Source organism: Delphinapterus leucas, chromosome 15, assembly GCF_059928025.1.
Source record: "Delphinapterus leucas isolate spDelLeu-1000000601 "Yukka" chromosome 15, BTC_Dleu_Yukka2, whole genome shotgun sequence".
NCBI classification, from domain to species: domain Eukaryota; kingdom Metazoa; phylum Chordata; class Mammalia; order Artiodactyla; family Monodontidae; genus Delphinapterus; species Delphinapterus leucas.
Genome location: NC_143143.1, coordinates 6,624,618 through 6,642,926, shown reverse-complemented (window position 1 = coordinate 6,642,926; position 18,309 = coordinate 6,624,618). Strand labels below are relative to the sequence as shown.

Below are 18,309 nucleotides of genomic sequence, written 5' to 3'. Positions count from 1 at the left end.
AACTGGTCTCCTAACCATGGGAGGGGGGCACTAGGACTGAGCAGAGGTCAGGTATACCAGCTTCCCCCATTTGTGATCTCATGTCTCTCAAGGTCCCCAGCAGACCTGAGCACTGGCTGCCTACAGAAGAACCAGCTCAATAATGCGTCTCTTACTGGCTATTCCTCCTCTCTCTCTCCTTGCTTCCTCTGGTCATCTCCCTAAGTAACCTATCTGCCCCCATGCCCTGGTCCTGGGCTCTGTTTTAGAGGAAATCCAAACTATGACAGTTGGTACTGGAAGTGCCCTAGAAATGGAGCCCTCAGGATGGGATTCTGGAGCACGTCATTTGCTGGTCAGATGGTAAGAAAAGGAGCCTGCTGATAAATGTAATGGTGGTAACCCCTGGCGTTCTACCCCATGGCAGTTGCTCTGTTCCTACTAGTTCTGGCAAGAGATGAGGTACAGGTACCAGGGAAGGCATCCGCTTATGCAATAGTTCTATATAACCCAAGCATTACTGGGATAGTGGCAGTTATAAGGGCTGCAGAGCTTCTCTCTCTCAAGCTTTGAAGAAAGAAAATGATAGACTTGGGTCAGCCAACTACCAGTTCAGGGCCTGTTGTGACAGCCGGAAGTCCTCCATGGCAGCGTTGGAGGAGAACCGCACCTTGTGTACTGAGAGCAGACTGGCCTGAAAACCAGGCGCAGGATTGAACTGTCAGGGCGGCAGAACTGCAAAGGTGGCTACATGAAAAGCCTCACCAAGTCACTGATGCCAAAATTCCAGGCCCTGATCGGGGAAGACTGGGATCCTGATGTATGCGACACTTGGGTAGGTGTGCCTGAGCACCTGGAACCCTAAATTCCCAAGCCCTCTGGCCTAACAAAAGCACCTCCCTTCCCCCTTGATACAGGAAAGGAGCCTCTTTTTGCCTGGAAACCATGCAAAAATCTCACCTGAGGCACATGCCCCTCAAGATAATGCTCATTCTCCTCAAAATCCGTCCCCGCCTTCCCCAATACATACAGACTGCGATACTACGATTTATAACAACACAATTTAGTCATTCAGGCGACCTGAGCAGGTCCAGAAGTCCCAAGGTGTGTAAGCAGGAGGCTCAGGCCTCACGTTTCCTACCATTGCTGACCTGCTGCCTCCCTCTGCTCACACCTGTGGATTCATTCCCCTTTGACCTGGTGGAAGGAACAAGGAGGGTTTGTGTTTCACAGAGGGATCAGCTCAGTATTTCGGTGTGTGAACCAAAAATGTGCTGATTCACATGGCCTTGCTCAGGAGTGGCCCTAAAGGCCAGAGTGAGGGGAAGGAATCTGGTGGGCAGAGCTGTGAGCAGTCTATCTGGCACCAACTTTTCATGGAGGGAGAAGTGGCCTCCTGGGCTGTGGCTTGTCTAGACAAGGGGTCTGCAAAGAATAAGGCTGAAAGTCTGGAGACAAGGAGATCAGAGGAAGACTTCAGCTCGCAGATGGACCGATGGGAGCTGAAAGGAAGTATGTGGACCTTTGCGTCACAGCAACACCCATCAGAAACTACCACTGCACAGAGTCAGGAAGGTGAGTGGCAGGACAGAGGGGGGGCCCAGTCCACTCTCACCAGAGGAGGACGAGGGCTCAGCAGGCTCCTCAGCCTTCATCTGGAGCAGTTTCGGAGGGGGCCCTACAGACAGCCAGCTGCCACCTAATCACTAAATCCTCTGCGGGCCTCCGGGAGGGTTAATATACAAACAGGACGGCTCACACGAAATGTCCAGTCAAAGGAGCTGGCAGGGATGTCCAGATCGTCAGCAGGCCACCAGAACAGTAAGAACCCTTCAGATTTCAAGCACTGTTGGTTCTTTTTCAGTAATGACCCCCCCCCTTCCGCCACCCTAATACTTTGGCTGCTGCACAGACTCATCACCTGTAGTTTAATCTGATCCCAGGATGGCATACGAGGCAGTTTCCAGCGATCAGAACTGGTACTAGACATGACACTTTCTTGCTGTCCCCAATCCTGGCGTGTCAGGTTTGCGTGACCACTAGGGCTGCAGCAGCAGACAAAGAGATATTTCAGTGACTACTAATAAGAGGTGGAAAAAACTCACAATATGAAGATAAGCAAATGATAGGAGCAAAGAGTGAAGTTGTTGGGTTTCCAGGTAACAGGAGGACCAACTGGCCAAAAGCCATACCTTAAATCAAAGAGTTTGCAGTCACAGGGAAAAAAACAGGATGGATTTAAGGTAATCATGGTGTGTATTATTGGCTTCTAGAATTTAGTAGGAAGCTTCTCAAGGAGTCAGATTTTCACAGACTTCGGCAGAGACACGAGTATACACGTCCCAAAAGCATGAGGCTGACAAAATGTTCCCAAATGCTGGAAAAACGTGTTCTGTACACAGGAAAAGCACGATGAAGACTAAGCTGCAGCCACCCTGCTGCAATTTCCTCACACACACTCGCAATCGCTGAAAGTTCTATTTACCCCAAATCCAAATCTTCCAAAAGCAAAACCAGTAGGAAGTTTCCTCTCTAGAATAGTGTTGAATAACTAACATACAATTTTTTAATAAAATAGTCCTGAGGCGTCACAAGATGTTTTAAGTTTATTCTGAATCGGATTAAACTGTGTTCAACATGGCTCATTTCTTTACAAATCATAGTTCTTGAATATATGTTAAAACAGTTAAACAGTTTTAATGTTTCCTCCTTAATTACACCGGATACACAGCACGTTAACTCTACAAAAGGCAATGTCCGCATGGTTTATGGGACTCGAAGTGCGGTGAGGGGACCCTGCTGCAGCCAGCGGGCAGGTGAGGAACCCGCCGTGTCCCCGCCTGAGCTCTCACTGTCCCCTCGACGTCGAGTGAAACGAAATCTACCCCCGAGTTTACATTGCAATTACTGGGCTTTCTCCCTAGCATTCACGTTCTGAAGTTAAAAAAACAAAAACCATCAAGAGAGCATACCTGACAGTTAAGGCCCTTCTCCCTCTGCAGTGTGGACTCTCTGATGTTTGGAAAGATTGGACTTACTACAGAAGGTTTTCCCACAATTATTACACCAATAGGGCTTTTCCCCGGTATGGATTCTATGGTGTTTATTAAAATTGGAGCTGTGGTTGAAGGCTTTCCCACACTCCTTACATTTATACGGCTTCTCTCCAGTGTGGAGTCTCTGGTGAGAACTAAGACCCGCGTGCTGACTAAAGCTCTTCCCACACTCGTTACACTGATACGGCTTCTCCCCAGTGTGTATTCGATAGTGTCGAATGAGGCTGCCTTTCCCGCTGAAGGCTTTGCCGCAATCTTTACACTGGTAAGGAGCCTCTTCAGTGTGCATTCGCTGATGTTTAAGGAGGTCCGAGCTCTGACCGAAGGCTTTTCCACACTTACAGTCATAGGGCCGGTCCACCAAGTGTGTTCTGTAGTGAAGGGTCAGGTTGGAGCTGTGGCTGAAAGCTTTCCCACATTTGGTGCACACATACGGTTTCTCCCCAGTGTGTGTTCTCCGGTGTTTAGTGAGATTTGAGCTATTACTAAAGGCTTTCCCACACTCAGCACATATGTAACGTCTCTCTGCTGGGGCAGGTTTAGTCATTACTTCTCTACCTTTTGAGGGACCTTTGTCTTGGAGAGGAATTTTTGTTCCTCTTCCCTTTTCCAGGTTAACCCACTGCCTTTCTAACCTGGCCTCACATTTGTTGGCAATAATCATGGGAATAGAATCCCTTCTGAATCCTTCTGCGTGAAATTCTTCAGAACTTTCCTGCTTATCTGTTGATTCCTCATTCTGGGTGTTCGATTTACGATCTGAAACAGTAAGTAGAATAAGGACATGTCAGTTGTTTCCTGTCCTGAGAAGAAACTGTTAAATGAGAAATAGAATCACCAGGTGACACTGATGGATTCTAAGGGGTAACCAAATATTGCTCTATGAAGTTACAGTATCACACTGATACAAATAAGTCATTATCAGATCTAGTTTACGATGCCAAACTTTCACGCAAGCCCCCTGCCAGAAGCTATCATGGTATGAGAAGTACATGGTGTTCTCTGCCAGGAGAACTTCGGGTATAGAGGGCAATTAGGCAAAACCAAGCATACTGAGACAGCAGCAAAGGAGCTGGGTGATGCTCAGGTAGAAAGAAACAAGAAAGAAAGACTGTGGAAGGGTCAAAGTTGATAAAGGAAAATAAAAAGGATAATTAAGGGAGAAGAGGCTAGTGGCAAACTCACAAAATCCTTATTCTCACAAAAGCTGAATATAAAAGCAATAAAAGAGAACGTTTGGTGCACTTATAATCATTCTAGTCCCAGATCCTTACTAATTTGAATGACAGTACTTAACTCCCATGAGGGTTTACTCTCATCATTTCACCTACATTGGCTATGTCTTATCATTCTCTTAGTTATAAAGTAACTGTCAAAATCAGACTGAAGCAGTTTAGCTTTTTTAGAGCACTTCACGAGGCAGTCACACCTCTTAAAAGTCCACCTAGGACTTCCCTGGTGGCGCAGTGGTTGAGAGTCCACCTGCCGATGCAGGGGACACAGGTTCGTGCCCCGGTCCGGGAAGATCCCACATGCCGCGGAGCGGCTGGGCCTGTGAGCCATGGCCGCTGAGCCTGTGCGTCCGGAGCCTGTGCTCAGCAACGGGAGAGGCCACAACAGTGAGAGGCCCGTGTACCAAAAAAAAAAAAAAAAAAAAAAAAATCCACCTAACCATCCACATACACAGAAAAGGGGAGCAAGAGAAATTCACACTGAAAAATGGGCTCCCTTTGAGAACTGTCATCCCTCCCCAAGTCCAGAAGCCTCAGTCAACAAGGTACTTTCCTCTAAGCCACTTTCTCCTCGTCCCTGTCTCTCTCTCCACCCACCATCTATTTCCCTTCTCTGCTACCAGCTGCTTCTAGGTTCACCCCCTCCTCACTGTCCACTGCTGACTGAAGCAGCAGCTAAAATCCCTTTCAGTCCCTATGATGAGCAGTCACTTGGCTACACGTACAGATTTCCCTTCAAGTTGCCATGAACTATGTGTGGGAAGTAAATAAGAAAAGTTAAACATTTTAAATAGCTTAATGAGGCATAAGTTGAAAAAGAAATTACCAGGACCATTTCTGCATAATCCCGAACTGATCACAGCAGGTTCACTAAGTCATTAACAAATGAACCAGCACCACCTCTTACTGATTCATTCAAGCTGTTCTCGCTTCCATGAACAGTCCCCTTACTAAACTCACTTCAACTCTCCCTTTACGAGCGTGTCATCTGTTCCCACGCCAGGACTGACTGAGACACACCTGGGGGAGGAAAGGAACTCATTCTGCCTTGTCAGCCAGACCAGTTGAGTCAGCCTAGGGGGGCCACCTCACAACCAGGAATTAGGACGAGTGTTTCTTCAACCACAAAGGCCCGGGCACCGAGTGGGGGCCTGACAGATGGTCCTACCTTGAATCTTTCTCAGCTCTGGAGTGAAGTCCTCCTCTTCACCAGTCTCTTGGATGTAGAGGGGCTCCCAAGACTCAAATTTGTAACTGGTCTCCACAGACCGTGGCTGCGGGCTGCTCAGGGATTCCTCCACTGTTCCTGAGGATGCCATCTTCTCCCACCACTGTTTCTGTTCACTGGGAGGCGGTGAGGCCTAGAGACAATTAGGAATGGCTGGGTCTGTGCACAGCTCACTTTAAGAACCAGAACAAAAGAAAACCTCAGGACAGCTATGTAGAACCTCTAGGAAAGAGAAAAGCATCCATCCCATTCAACTCCCAAGGGTAATTCCCTAATTCCATATAGGACAGCAGAAGAAAAATAGGAGGAAACATGGTCTAACTCAGCGGAAGGTCCATTCAGTTATTCTCAGTGTGTGAACAAACCCGCTCCTGCCTGGACTGCTACGCTTCCGACCTCACAGAGTAAAAGGTCTCCCCAGCCTACCTGCTGTGCTGGCTCATCCAGCTCTCGCTCCAGATCTTCCAGGAGAGTGACGGCCTCTTCAGCGCTCTCCGGGCAGTGCTCCTGCACCCAGGCCTGGAGCTCCTGGGGCAGGATGGTCAGGAACTGCTCCAGCACCAGCAGCTCCAGGATCTGCTCCTTGGTGTGAATCTCAGGCCGCAGCCACTCACAGCAGAGCACCCGGAGCTGGCTGAGGGCCTCCCGAGGGCCAGGGGTGTCATGGTACCCAAACTGCCTGAAGCGCTGGCGGAATGTCTCCAAGCTGGGAAGGCGCTTCCCTTTCTCCTCCTCCTCGACCTTCACAATCACAGGCCCCTGCTCTTGTGGAGTTCTAGGGCCCAGAACTGTGGCCATGCCCAGTACCTTGGTCATCATATAGGTACTCCAGAAACAGTGTCACTAAAATGGGGCTCTGTGTAGCAGGAGTACTGGTTCCTTTGGGTTTCTGGTTCTTTAGGGCTACACGTTAAACCTATGAAAATATGGTTACCATAAAATTACCAAAAGAAAAAGTATGTATGCTTTTTGGTCTTTATAGCCACACCTTTAGCACAGGAAATTGTGGAAATTATGGCCACCGTAAAACTACCATATAACAATGACTGTCAAATATCTTTCTGGAGTCAGCTCAGGATATCCTATTTTGATTTGACTTTGCCTCCACTCTCTGAAAAAGTGCACTGTGGCTCAACCCCGCTCCTGCATATATGTCTGAAGAAAACGAAAACACTAATTCAAAAATATACATGCACCCCAATGTTCATAGCAGCATTATTTACAATTACCAAAATATGAAAGCAATCTAAGTGTCCATCAACAGATAAACAGATAAAGAAGATGTGGGGTGTGTACGTGTGTACACACACACACACACACACACAATGGTATACTAGTCAGCCATAAAAAAGAGTGAAATTTTGCCATCTGCGACAACATGGATGGACTTGGAGGATATTTATGTTTAGTGAAAAGTCAGACAAAGAAAGACAAATACTGTATATTGTCACTTATATGCAAAACCTAAAAATAAAAAAAACTAGTGAATATAATAAAAAAGAAACAGACTCACAGATACAGAGAACAAACCAGTGGTTACCAGTAGGGTGAGAGAATGGGGGAGGGGTGATATAGGGCTGGAAATTAAGAGGTACAATCCACTATGTATAAAAGAAATAAGCTACAAGGATATACTGTACAGCAGAAGGAATATAGCCAATATTTTATAATAACTATAAATGGAGTATAATCTTTAAAAATTGTGAATCACTATGTTGTACACTTGTAACTTATATAATATTGTACATCAACTATACCTCAATTTGGGAAAAAAAAAAAAAAAACACTGTGGTGTAAGCTTAAAACTAAATTTAAATTAACTTTGCTCCAAAAACTGTTTCAGAATCTTACAATTCCTGAGATCTCAACAGGCCATCTACTGGCCAAATGAAGTCTGTCTAAACCTACAACTTTTAGCTTCAGCATTAAAAATTTACTAGTCAAATGACAGGCTAGTTAGCATAACCAGGAATCATGTTAGAAGCCTGGAATTAACCAGCATATTTTTAAATGATTGAGCATAGTTAGTGATGTAATTTGAGCTTCACTTGACCCATTTTAAGCAGGGCATACTCTTGTTTTAAAATGCCATTTATGTTTAGCTTTCACAGAAAGACCAGTGGAATGACAAGAGATTAGACTAAAAGTAACCTATGTTCTTTCAGAGGTATTTCTTTTGATGAGACACATACTGCTGAGAGGAAACTGAAGAGAAAAATTAAACCACAAGAGACAATACAAAAGATGTTTAAGAATATTTTTTCTTTTAAATTTTAAATATTATATATATTTGTCAGCTGATACATTAGAATACTGAAAACATCTACAGTAAATATAATTACTTCCATTTTTTCATATGCCAAAAAAGTGAAATCCACTCACTCAACATTTGCTGAATACCTGCCATGGGCTCGATGCTAGGACTGCAGGGATGCCTAAAACAGATACACGCCTACTCTCACACAGCTTTCAAGTTGTGGGGGAGATGGAAAAGAAGTGAGTAAACAGACAACAGAATCAGTCTATTATTCTTGGCATTCATTAAATATAGTACTCTGAAAGAAAACTACATAAGTTAATTACTCTTACACGCTTGTGACTGGCCTTCCTGATGAGCATGTTTTCAAACTCTAAGCAGCACCTTTCCTGTCACATAGGTGTTCCCATACTGAATTTGAATAATCTAGACCAAGAAAACTCCAGCAGTCTCAAGAAAGAGCCAAACACGTAAAAAATCTATGTGGGTGTTCATTACATGAAATTATATTGATAACAATGGTAGAGAACATAAAAAGGATGTATAAATGGCTTATAAAAGCTGAAGACGAGGGAACAGGAGTTGCAAATAATCTAAAGCTAAGGCATTTAAAAAGTTGAGTAGGCTAATTTCTAACATGCGTGTCAATCTCCATGGATCTGGCTTGAGAGCACTTGAAATATCATCTTGCACACACACTCATAATATACACACAATCACAATGAAGGAAAAAGATAAAAACACGAACAGTGATATTTCTGGGTTACAGAATTATGAATGATTTCAATTTTTTAAAGTCTTTTTTTTATTTCCTACATTTTCTATAATGGGTATTATTACTTTTGTAGCCAGAAAATCATAAAATCTCCAAAGGAATCATAAGCAGTTTTTAATAAATAAAATAGATTTTACTTCTAATGCCCAAATTCCATGCCCTTCAAAAAAAGAAACCCAGTAAAACAAAAAAGCAGCAATTCCAGCCCATGCAGAACCTTCCAAAAAAGGTACATTTATGTTACAGCTTTTATATCAGATGTTTAGTTTCACACATTTAGTAAATCTGTATTAAAAACATGTATTTTATATGACTCTTCCCCTTTATTTTTCTAATCAATTTTGGTAATTAAAAAAATACAGGAAGTGGGGTTCTAGGAATAAAACCTCAATACGTAACCTTGCTTTTACGAGAAAGTCAATAATTATCAGCTGCTAATTAGTTCAGAACTCTTGGGGTGCTAGCTGGGACTCCCCTCTACTGTACCCAAATTCTGAAGCATCCTATGAGGTGCCAACAGGTATTCCAACACAGTGGACCAGCATCAGCACTGAACACTCGTTTACGCTATCCTCTGCATCCAGTACACTACTGAAGCTCCCAAGTTCAGAATTACTTGAAAACTGAGCGGGGGGTGGGGGGGTGGGGGGTTGGGAAGCACTGTCATCTAGTCTCTTAAAATAAAGGCATTAGCACCAAAGGCTAAAATAACCTAAATATAGATGTAGTAGCGCTGGGAGCATTCCTTAGAAATCCTTTCAAGTGGACCTCCTAAGTGTTGGAATAACTTTGTAACACAACTGGTTACAAAATTCCCCACTCTCTTCAGAGGAGGGCACCCCAAGAACAGGAAAGACTGCTCAGCTTCTGGGATCCAGCCTGGGAAACTCTGCAAGACACTAGGAGTTGTAACCCAGCACAGGAGGCATTAAACAGTGAGTGTCCTGTATCACGTTCACATGGGATCTGTTCCCAGAAGTTGGCGAGTTCAAACTCACAGATGCCACTATATCACACAATCGCCTTTGCAAAATACATACATAGTCACAATTAAAGAAGAAAGTTTCCCTAGATGTTGCTGCTGGGCAACTGGCTGGGCTGGCTCAATAGCTCAGTGGTTTATTCTAGCACACCAGTTTTGCAGTGCCCACAATTCAAATTCATGCCTCAGCAAGGCCACAAACAAGTGGAGGGCTGGATGCTTGAAGCCTTCTTCCTAACTGTACTCGCTCTCTTTGGAGAGTTCATCCAGTCACGTGGCTTTAAGTACCATCTATATACTCAACAGCCGCCAATTTATCTGCAGCCTGGACCTCTCTTCTGAACTCCAGACTCACACAACAAACTACCCACTTGACGTTGCCACCAGCATGTCCAGTGGCATCTCAAGCTTAACACGCCTGAAACTGTACTTCCCATCTTTCACGCAAAGCTGCTCATCTTAGTTAATGGCAACTCCACCATTTTTTCCGGACCAAAAAAACCTGGGGACCCAACTCCTCCTTCACATTCTGCACACAATTCATGAGCAAATCTCTACAACTAAGAGATTCAGAGTTCGCTGCCTCCAGCACTGCTGTCCCACCAGTCCATCATCTGTTGCCTGTTAAATACAAGTCAGATCACATCATTCCTCTGCTCACACCTTTCATGGCTTTGTGTGTCATACAGATTAAAAGCCAAAATCATCACAAGGCCAACAAGGTCTCAAAGATTTCAGCCCCTGTTGCCTCTCAGATCTCCTTGTCTCTTGTCTGCCTCTAGCAAAGCCAGTATTGGTCATGACCACACTGGTCATGTTGAGTTTGTCTAAAGGTTCATTTAGGGATGCCCTCAAGGTCTTAGCTTTCGAATTTTTCTTAATAAGGTGCTTATAAAATAAAAAAGCATGTGAATAGAAAACAGAGGCTTCATTACTCACACTGTCTTCAACCACAGTGAACTATTTTAAGCTCGCTAGAATGTTTAGCACGAGAGGCCCATCAAGGAAAAGTTCATGGTCTACTACAAGCAGAGGCCTTTGTTCTGTTCCGAGGTTTCTTCCCCCTCTTTTATGCCGATTTCCCAAAGCTTATATGCCCTTATCAAAGTGCCCCAAATCCATTCTAGAACAAGATGAGGCATAAATAAACCAAATTATTACAGTCTAACAATTTAACACGACTTACCAATTAATGCTAGAATGCTTCTGACATACTCATTCTGTACCTGAAAACTCCTACGCCGGCAAACTTGATAATTCATGAGGCACAGATTTCTACTGCTGGACAGTTCTAATTGTTACAGGTTTTCTTTAAACTGCGCCAAATTCTGCATCACTTTTTATCTTCTTTCTTCACTGATCCTAGTTTGGTCCTAGACCAAAACTTACTTTCTCCGTTGTAGGCTTCCAATACCTGAAAACAGTTCTCTTTTCTTCACAGTTCTTTCAATTGCTCCTTATATAAGAGGTTTCCAAGTACCTCACTCACCAGATCACCCTTTTCTTGACAAACTATTTATAAATAAATGGTCCTCTAAAAATGTGTTTCCAAACTGGAGCAGATCCCTGTTACGTGCTTTCTAACCTGAACAAAGCCCTCCCTATTCCCTCCCTTGGAACAGATACTACCAAGGACTTCTGAGGCCCAGTTTCTCACACGAGGTCCCCAACCCCCTCGGGCGAATTCTTATCAATTAGCCTTTAATTCGGACCGCCTACCGAGAGCCAGGGAAAAAGAGAAAGCAGCCCCGCTCAGACTGACGGGCCGTTCGGCTCAGGGAGCGCAGAGAAAAACTGCTCTGGAACACGAAAGAAACCAACTTTCACCTTTTTAAACCCCTGGGGGTGTGCGCGGTGTGGGGGGGGGGGGAATGCTTTCAAGGGAGCAAACGCCTCCGCCGTCTGGGGCTGGGCAGGGACTGCGGGCTCCTCCCACCACCCTCCCAGGACCGGTCTGGGGAGTCCCCACAGGCCACAGCTGCCTAACCCACCCGTATCTCCCCGCACCCTTCGGCGGACACTCCCGCTTCCGCCCGCCACGCGAACCGGGGACCGGGAGGCTTACCATGAGTAAAATCCGCTGGGGCCGCTGGAACACCTCGACGCGCACCGCCGCCGACGCAGCCGGAAGTGCGTCATAGCCCCGCCCGCGGAGAGCTGTGCGGGGCCGCAGAGGCCCCTCTAGGAAGTTGGGAGGTCTTTTTTGGTGTCTCGGGTACTCGGGAGGCTGAGCAGCGAAAGTGACTAGTGGAGGCGCCCTCGCAACGTGAACAGGCGGGGACTTCTTTCCCATTCCTTCTTTTTTTTAACCAAGGAGGGGTTGACCAGATGAAGTCTTGGCGGTTTTCGCACCCCGCCCCCGACGCCCCGGGCCAAGGAGAGGCGTGGGCTCGGCGCGGCGGCCTCGGTCCTCCTCGTGGACTTCAGAGGCCGGTTCCCCTGTGACCCTCAGGCCGGTCACCGCGTGAGAACTCGGTCCCCATTTATGGACAGAGCCCCACGCTTAGCCCACGAAGCCCGAGATTCAGTTATCACACTCAGATGCCCGGCGGCATCCACCTGAAGTAGCTGTGCCCTTGGGGCTTTGCGGGTCCGAAACTTCCTGGGCAGAAATCTCTGAGGCCGCCTTCCAGAAGCTCCTGATGCTGCAGGACTTTGTACAGAGGTCCTTGCCTACCTTTTCCCCCGCCGCTGTTGCTCAACTTCAGGTTACGGGACTGTAGATTCTCAATGTTTTCGATCTCAGCCCCACCCCGTCTGGCCCTCACTGAGTTTGCTTTTGCCTGGTCCCTCAAAAGGCACACATGTTGAGGGACAGCAACGTGCCTGCGCAGGGAATACCGTGTCTGAATGCACCATAAATTTGTAGAGATGAGACGTTTTTCCCTGATGTTTTCTATGATCATTTAAATTAAAAAACAAAATTCAAAGACATACAAAAGGTCAACAGTGAGTCCCCTATGTACCAACTGACCAGTTTCAACAGTTATCACACAGTCTTGTTTCATTCATTCCCCCACGCACTGGTCAGACGTCTAAGATGGGCCCCTTCTGGGTGGCAAACGTTAAGAGGAGCGTTCAAAACCCAGTGATCATCCAGAAATGATGAAATCATCAGGAGGTGTGAGCTCTGAACACCATGCCATTCCACCTAGGAGAATCTGGAGAATTTTTCTTACCTTAGGTAGGAGAGGACAAGGGGAGAATGAGAGACAACGCAGTCTTAGTTTTCAAATTTGTGAAGTGTCATCACTTGAAAATGAAGTTTGTCTTCTGGGGCCCAGAGGACAGAACTAAGAGCAATGAATGGAAATGAAAGAAAAGTTCAATACAAGGAAGGACTTTCTAAGAGAGTTGCTCAAAAACGGCCACTTCCTGCATCATCTTGTGGTGCTTTGAAGTGGGAGAGCCCCGGGAATGGGGAGGACAGGAGTTTTGAAGTGGGAGAGCCCTGGCAATGGGGAGGACAGGAGTTTTGAAGTGGGAGAGCCCCGGAAATGGGGAGGACAGGAGTTTTGAAGTGGGAGAGCCCCGGGAATGGGGAGGACAGGAGTTTTGCAGAGCGAATTTTGGGGCTGGATGACCTACAGCTTGCCCCAGACTCCTGTTAGTTTTTCCCTTCACCTCCAGCCCCAATGGCATTCATTCACCATTACCACTCCCTCCACACACCTCCTCTGAGTACTTACTGTGGGCCGGTACTGTGTTAAGCACTTGGTTTCAATTCTTTATTGCCGCATAAAAAACTACCCCAAAACTTAGTGCCTTAAACACAACAATTATCCTGACTTCTTCTAACTCAGAGGCAGTAAGGGGCTTAAAAGTATAGACTCTGAAGAAAGAGCCAAGTTTGGATCTTGACTTTCCCACATGTCACTTGTATGACACTGGAGAAGTTACTTACTTTCCTGAGCCCATGTTTCCTGACCTATAAAACAGAGATTTTAATATTTCACAGGGGTAAGTATTCTCAGGATTATGTTTCAAAGGATTGATAAATTGAAGATAAATGTGTGTAGCAGATTGTTTCTAAAAATAGTCACAACTCCCATCCCACATGCTCTTTTGCAATGTGGCCAAGAGCTAGATAGAACAGAATCACTCAGGCTGAGGGGGAAACCAGAAACCTCAGAAACCTGCATAGTTCTGTGAGCCACACGTTTCATTGTTGTTTTTGTTGTTGTTTGTTTTTTTGGCCGCACTGTGAGGCTTGCAGGATTGAACCCGTGCCCTCTACAGTGAAAGCTCGGAGTCCTAACCACTGGACCGCCCGGGAATTTGTCCAACCTCTTAGACAAAAGGATCTTTGCCGAGTCATGCAACCAGTAAGTTGTGATGTTGAGGCTTAAAGGAAATCCTTCCCGTTCCAAGCCCATTGTTCTTTCTACAGCAAAGGGCCTAGAGTTGCAAAATACTGATGGCAAGAGAGACCTTAGGGAAAAACTGGTTAAGTTCTTGTTTTCAGATGAAGAAACCCACCTGTGCCTGAAGAGGTCAGCTCCGAGGAACACTAGTGAGCTAATTAGTAGCAGAGCTGAGAGTAGAATCCAGATGCTCTAATTCAATCCTGTGTCCTTACTATATCTCAGCAGATTAAAAAGATCAATATGCTCCCATCCAAATCAGACTGTGGTAAAATAAGTTAACTTACATGATCCATTATCATCTATTGATATAACCATGGCCATATGACAAAACCACAAGAGAGCAGACGAAGGAAAAGTTAGCCATTGTGGCTGGTGGCTCTGCATTTCTTCTTCAGAACAGTTTTGACTTACAAGAACCTCATACTCTTCCAATGAATTCATTCAGCAAACACTAACCAAGAACCTACAATGTGTCAGCCATTGGGTTCAGGCACAAGGAGAAAATGAAAAATACACGTAGCTCTTGGCAGATATGTAAACAAATAACTATGGACATGGTCCATAATAATACACGGTCCATGATAATACAGACGAGACCAATAAATGGTGACTAAGTGACGTGTCATCTTGGGGATGCAAAATGTGATGTCTCCTAACATGCAAAGCTCTGTGGCAGGGAGTTTATTAGAGGACAGTTCCCGCCTTTTGGAGAATTCTACTTGCTAAAAGTTCTTTCGATTAAAGCAAACATCTAGGGAACTTCCCTGGTGGCACAGTGGTTAAGAATCCGCCTGCCAATGCAGGGGACACGGGTTCAAGCCCTGGTCCGGGGGGATCCCACATGCCGTGGAGCAACTAAGCCCGTGCACCACAACCACTGAGCCTGCGAGCCACACCTACTGAAGCCCTCGCGCCTAGAGCCCGTGCTCCGCAACAAGAGAAGCTACTGCAATGAGAAGCCCGCGCACCACAACAAAGGGTAGCCCCGGCTTGCCGCAACTAGAGAAAGCCCACGCGCAGCAACGAAGACCCAACGCAGCCAAAAATAAATAAAATAAATAAATTAAAACAAACAAACAAAAAGCAAACATCTGCTTTCTTGTAATTTCAACTCATTGATCCTAGTCTTTTTTTTTTGGCTGCACCACAAGTGTTGTGGAATCTTAGGTCCCCAACCAGGGATTGAGCCCAGGCCCTCGGCAGTGAAAGCGCAGAGTCATAACCACTGGACCGCCAAGGAAGTCCCACATTGATCCTAGTCTTGATTGATCATTTTCTCTCACAAAATGCATGTAGCTGTTCTTGTCAGCCCTTCAAAATATTTGGAAACTACCATGTGTGACTGTCCCAAAGACCACCTACAACAGTTCTATGATCTTGTCTGAAAGTTGCTTCTGAATCTTGGAATGTGAAGTGTATAATGACCCTCTGAGGGTCCACGGTTCCTCATTTAAATGACCTCCATACTCTCCCACTTAACTTTCTCTGCATTACTCGGTTTTCTTTTGTCTTTTTTTTTTTAACTGGAGTATAATTGCTTTACAATGTTGTGTTAGTTTCTGCTGTACAACGAAGTCTTTTGTCTTGAAAGATTATTTGGTTTGAAAAAGAAAAAGACCCCGCTTTGTAGCAGAGGTCTGGAAAGGGAAAAGCTACGCTAGTTACTGCAGGTCTGGGCTTCCTCCCTCCTCTTCCAGCGGGGTGGTCGTGATTCTCTCTAAAAAGGTTGCTTTCTGGATCTTCCTCGCTCAGTCTCGCCATCACTTACTTTTGCTGCCGTCACTATGCTTGGCCAGCAGAGGGTGATCAAACCTTGGTTTCTTTTAGAATAAGGCAAGCTCCTTACCCATCACAGCTCTGAAAACTTCCCTCTTTTCTTCCCAGAGGGAGTCCACCTGTACAGCCTGTTGGGAAGCTGCAAAGACATTCATTCAGCTAAAGAAAATGAAAAGAGAATAAAGGTGATGTAGTTAGACAACCCCATAGCTTAGAGCTGGAGCGCTGTTGCTAATGTGCCTTGGAGGACTTGAAGATGCAGCTTAATTATCTGGAAAATGGGCATAATAATAACCTGCTCTGAGAACTTTAAAGCATTTGGATCACATTAGAGTGAACTAGCTTTGTAATTACCTGTACCAATAGTAAGGACATTTTCATCTTCAAAACTCTTGGCTACCATACTATTTCTGATCTCTGTTTTAATGTCAGTGCACTGCCCTTCCCCACCGCCCTGCCCTAGGATGTGGCTCTGCCCATCACAGGTCCTTTTTTGTTGCTGTTGTCCTACCCACTCTGGAGAGGGCCACTTGCCTTCTTAACAAGAGACAGTAAAGTTTCCCGCCAAAGCTTTTACAAGAGCAGGTTGCCGGCTTGTTCCCCGTTGTTGGTGGAAGAACCCAGAAAAAAATTGCATCATCTCTGAGAAGAAGGAGATCACCAAGGGCATCTGGCCCAGCCCTCCCCCTAGCAAAATCCCTTCCTGCCCAGGACCCCTGGGTGTCATACCTGACCTGATTCGATGCAGACAGCTGGCTCTGCAATGAGGTTCCTTCTCCCAGCGTCTTCCACTAGGGCCATTCCTTCTGGGTGTGCACCTTGGGCCCTGCAGAACCCTGGGGCCACCAGCCATCTTCTTATCAGGAGTTGTACGGTTATCACAACTCACTAGCACAAGGCAGGCAAGTGTCTTGAGGAAGGGGTGCCTTTTTCTAATTTGCCCAAAGTCCTGGTAGCAGCTGGGAAGAGCTGGCTTTACTTATCTGCCTTACTCACTGCTCTTTCTTTTTTATTATTCCTGACACCCAGCACATGGCCTGACAATAATGTTTGTTGAAAGGGATTTAGATTGATTTCTTGGAGGCATGCAGAACAAACTGAATGCCTCTTCTACATGACAGGCTTTTAGATACTTGAGGGCAGAGACCAAGTTCTCATGCGTTTTCTCCTCACCAAGCAAAACCCTTTATTGCACACCTGAGGTGGTTTTGGTTTTACCATCCTGCGGTTGGTCTGTCTCTCTTTTAAAATGTGGAGTCCAGACCCAAATGCAGGGTGCACGATGACAGATAATCCAGATGGGGGGAGTCGTGCTAGCACGTGTGTGTTCAAGCAGAGGCCGTGCCAAAGACACCTGAGACTTGGAGGCAGTGGTGGTGACTACTGGTGAAGGGATGTGCATAGTTTGGGACAAGAAAGTCCTCTTAAACCTGTGCAGTAATGCCCATGACTCCAGAGGAAATACCATTCTCCGGAGGATTTGGAATTGCAAGAGCTGAAGAAGGATTGGGGCAGGGGAAAGAATTGAGTAGGGATTAGTGCAGTTTGAGAGACTCAGAGGCCATGTGAAATTCTGTCCATAACATCGGGGACTGTCACGGGTCCCAAATTTTCACAAAGACCTGATTTCAAGGTAATGTCTTTTCGGGACTCATGGGATGGAGGACACTGCCAGCATGTTTCACTTAAAGAAGGGAGACTTTTGTGAGGGGTAAATTGATATTCAGGAAAGAGTGAGAGGACCATGGAGGAAATAATAGCTAGTGTATCTGGAACACATAGGTCAGGCACTGCTGTAGCTGCCTTTCATGTAGCGGCTCATTTAATGCTTGTAACGCTATGTCCATTTTGCTGATGAGGAAACTAAGACACAGCACGTAAGTGGTAGATGAAGGATTTGATCCTGGGCACACTGGCTCCAGTGCCTGCGTGTGTAAACACTATGCTAGGCTGCTCCATAAACGTAGTTGTGGGATCACAGAGGTGGCGTATGCAGGTGGGAGAATAACTGAGCTCAGAAAGGACATGAAGTAGTGGAAAGAACCTGATTGTTGGAGTCAGACACACCTCGCTTTAAATCCAGCTCTGCCACTCATGCATGGGATCAGCTGCTTCACGTTACGGGCCTCAGTGTCCACATCTGTATATTGGGGCAACTGTCTCTACAAAGTTGATGTATGGATTAGAGAAACCTCATGGTTGTTGTTATTCAGGAGTGAAGGAGGAAGAGAGAGAGGAGTTGATGGGTAGTGCAATGCAAACAACTGACAAGGTTTCAAGGAAATGTCAAGTGCTCTAGAAAAGTAAGGGAGGATGAAGACGAGAGAAAGGGCTCTGTCAAGAACACTGGTGACCTCTAATGGTGCCATCTAAGAGGCTGGGATGAGAGCCGAGTTACAAGGGAATTCCTTGGTGGTGCAGTAGTTAGGACTCCATGCTTCCACTGCAGGGGGAAGATCCCTGGGGAACTAAGATCCTGCATGCTGTACAACGTGGCCAAAAAATAAAAACACACAAAAAAAAGAATGTTAAAAAAAAAAAGAACTGAGTTACAGGGGCTTTAAGAGGGAGGATATCAGCGGTGAAGAGATAGATGAAAACAGCAGTTCTGGTCCACGTGGCAGAGGAATTTGGTAGCTAAAAGGAAGGGTCAAAGT

At 45.8% G+C, this 18,309-nt stretch overlaps 1 protein-coding gene across 4 annotated transcripts; it reads right to left on the bottom strand.

Moving 5' to 3' along the window:
* Nucleotides 1–2,567: 2,567 nt before the first annotated feature.
* On the bottom strand, nucleotides 2,568–11,700 carry ZSCAN21 (zinc finger and SCAN domain containing 21). 4 transcript variants are annotated; one of them, XM_022587819.3, is made up of 4 exons: nucleotides 11,575–11,700; nucleotides 5,922–6,411; nucleotides 5,436–5,628; nucleotides 2,568–3,794 (listed from the first exon to the last, which is right to left on the bottom strand). In XM_022587819.3, exons 2-4 carry the CDS (start codon nucleotides 6,312–6,314, stop codon nucleotides 2,959–2,961), a joined length of 1,422 nt encoding a protein of 473 aa, XP_022443527.1. In that variant the 5' UTR covers nucleotides 6,315–6,411; nucleotides 11,575–11,700; the 3' UTR covers nucleotides 2,568–2,958. The 4 variants fall into 4 exon arrangements, with proteins under 4 accessions (XP_022443527.1, XP_089751827.1, XP_022443528.1 ...); XM_089895701.1 differs by lacking the exon at nucleotides 11,575–11,700 and adding an exon at nucleotides 7,878–11,555; XM_022587820.3 differs by lacking the exon at nucleotides 11,575–11,700 and adding an exon at nucleotides 10,696–11,555.
* Nucleotides 11,701–18,309: the final 6,609 nt, after the last annotated feature.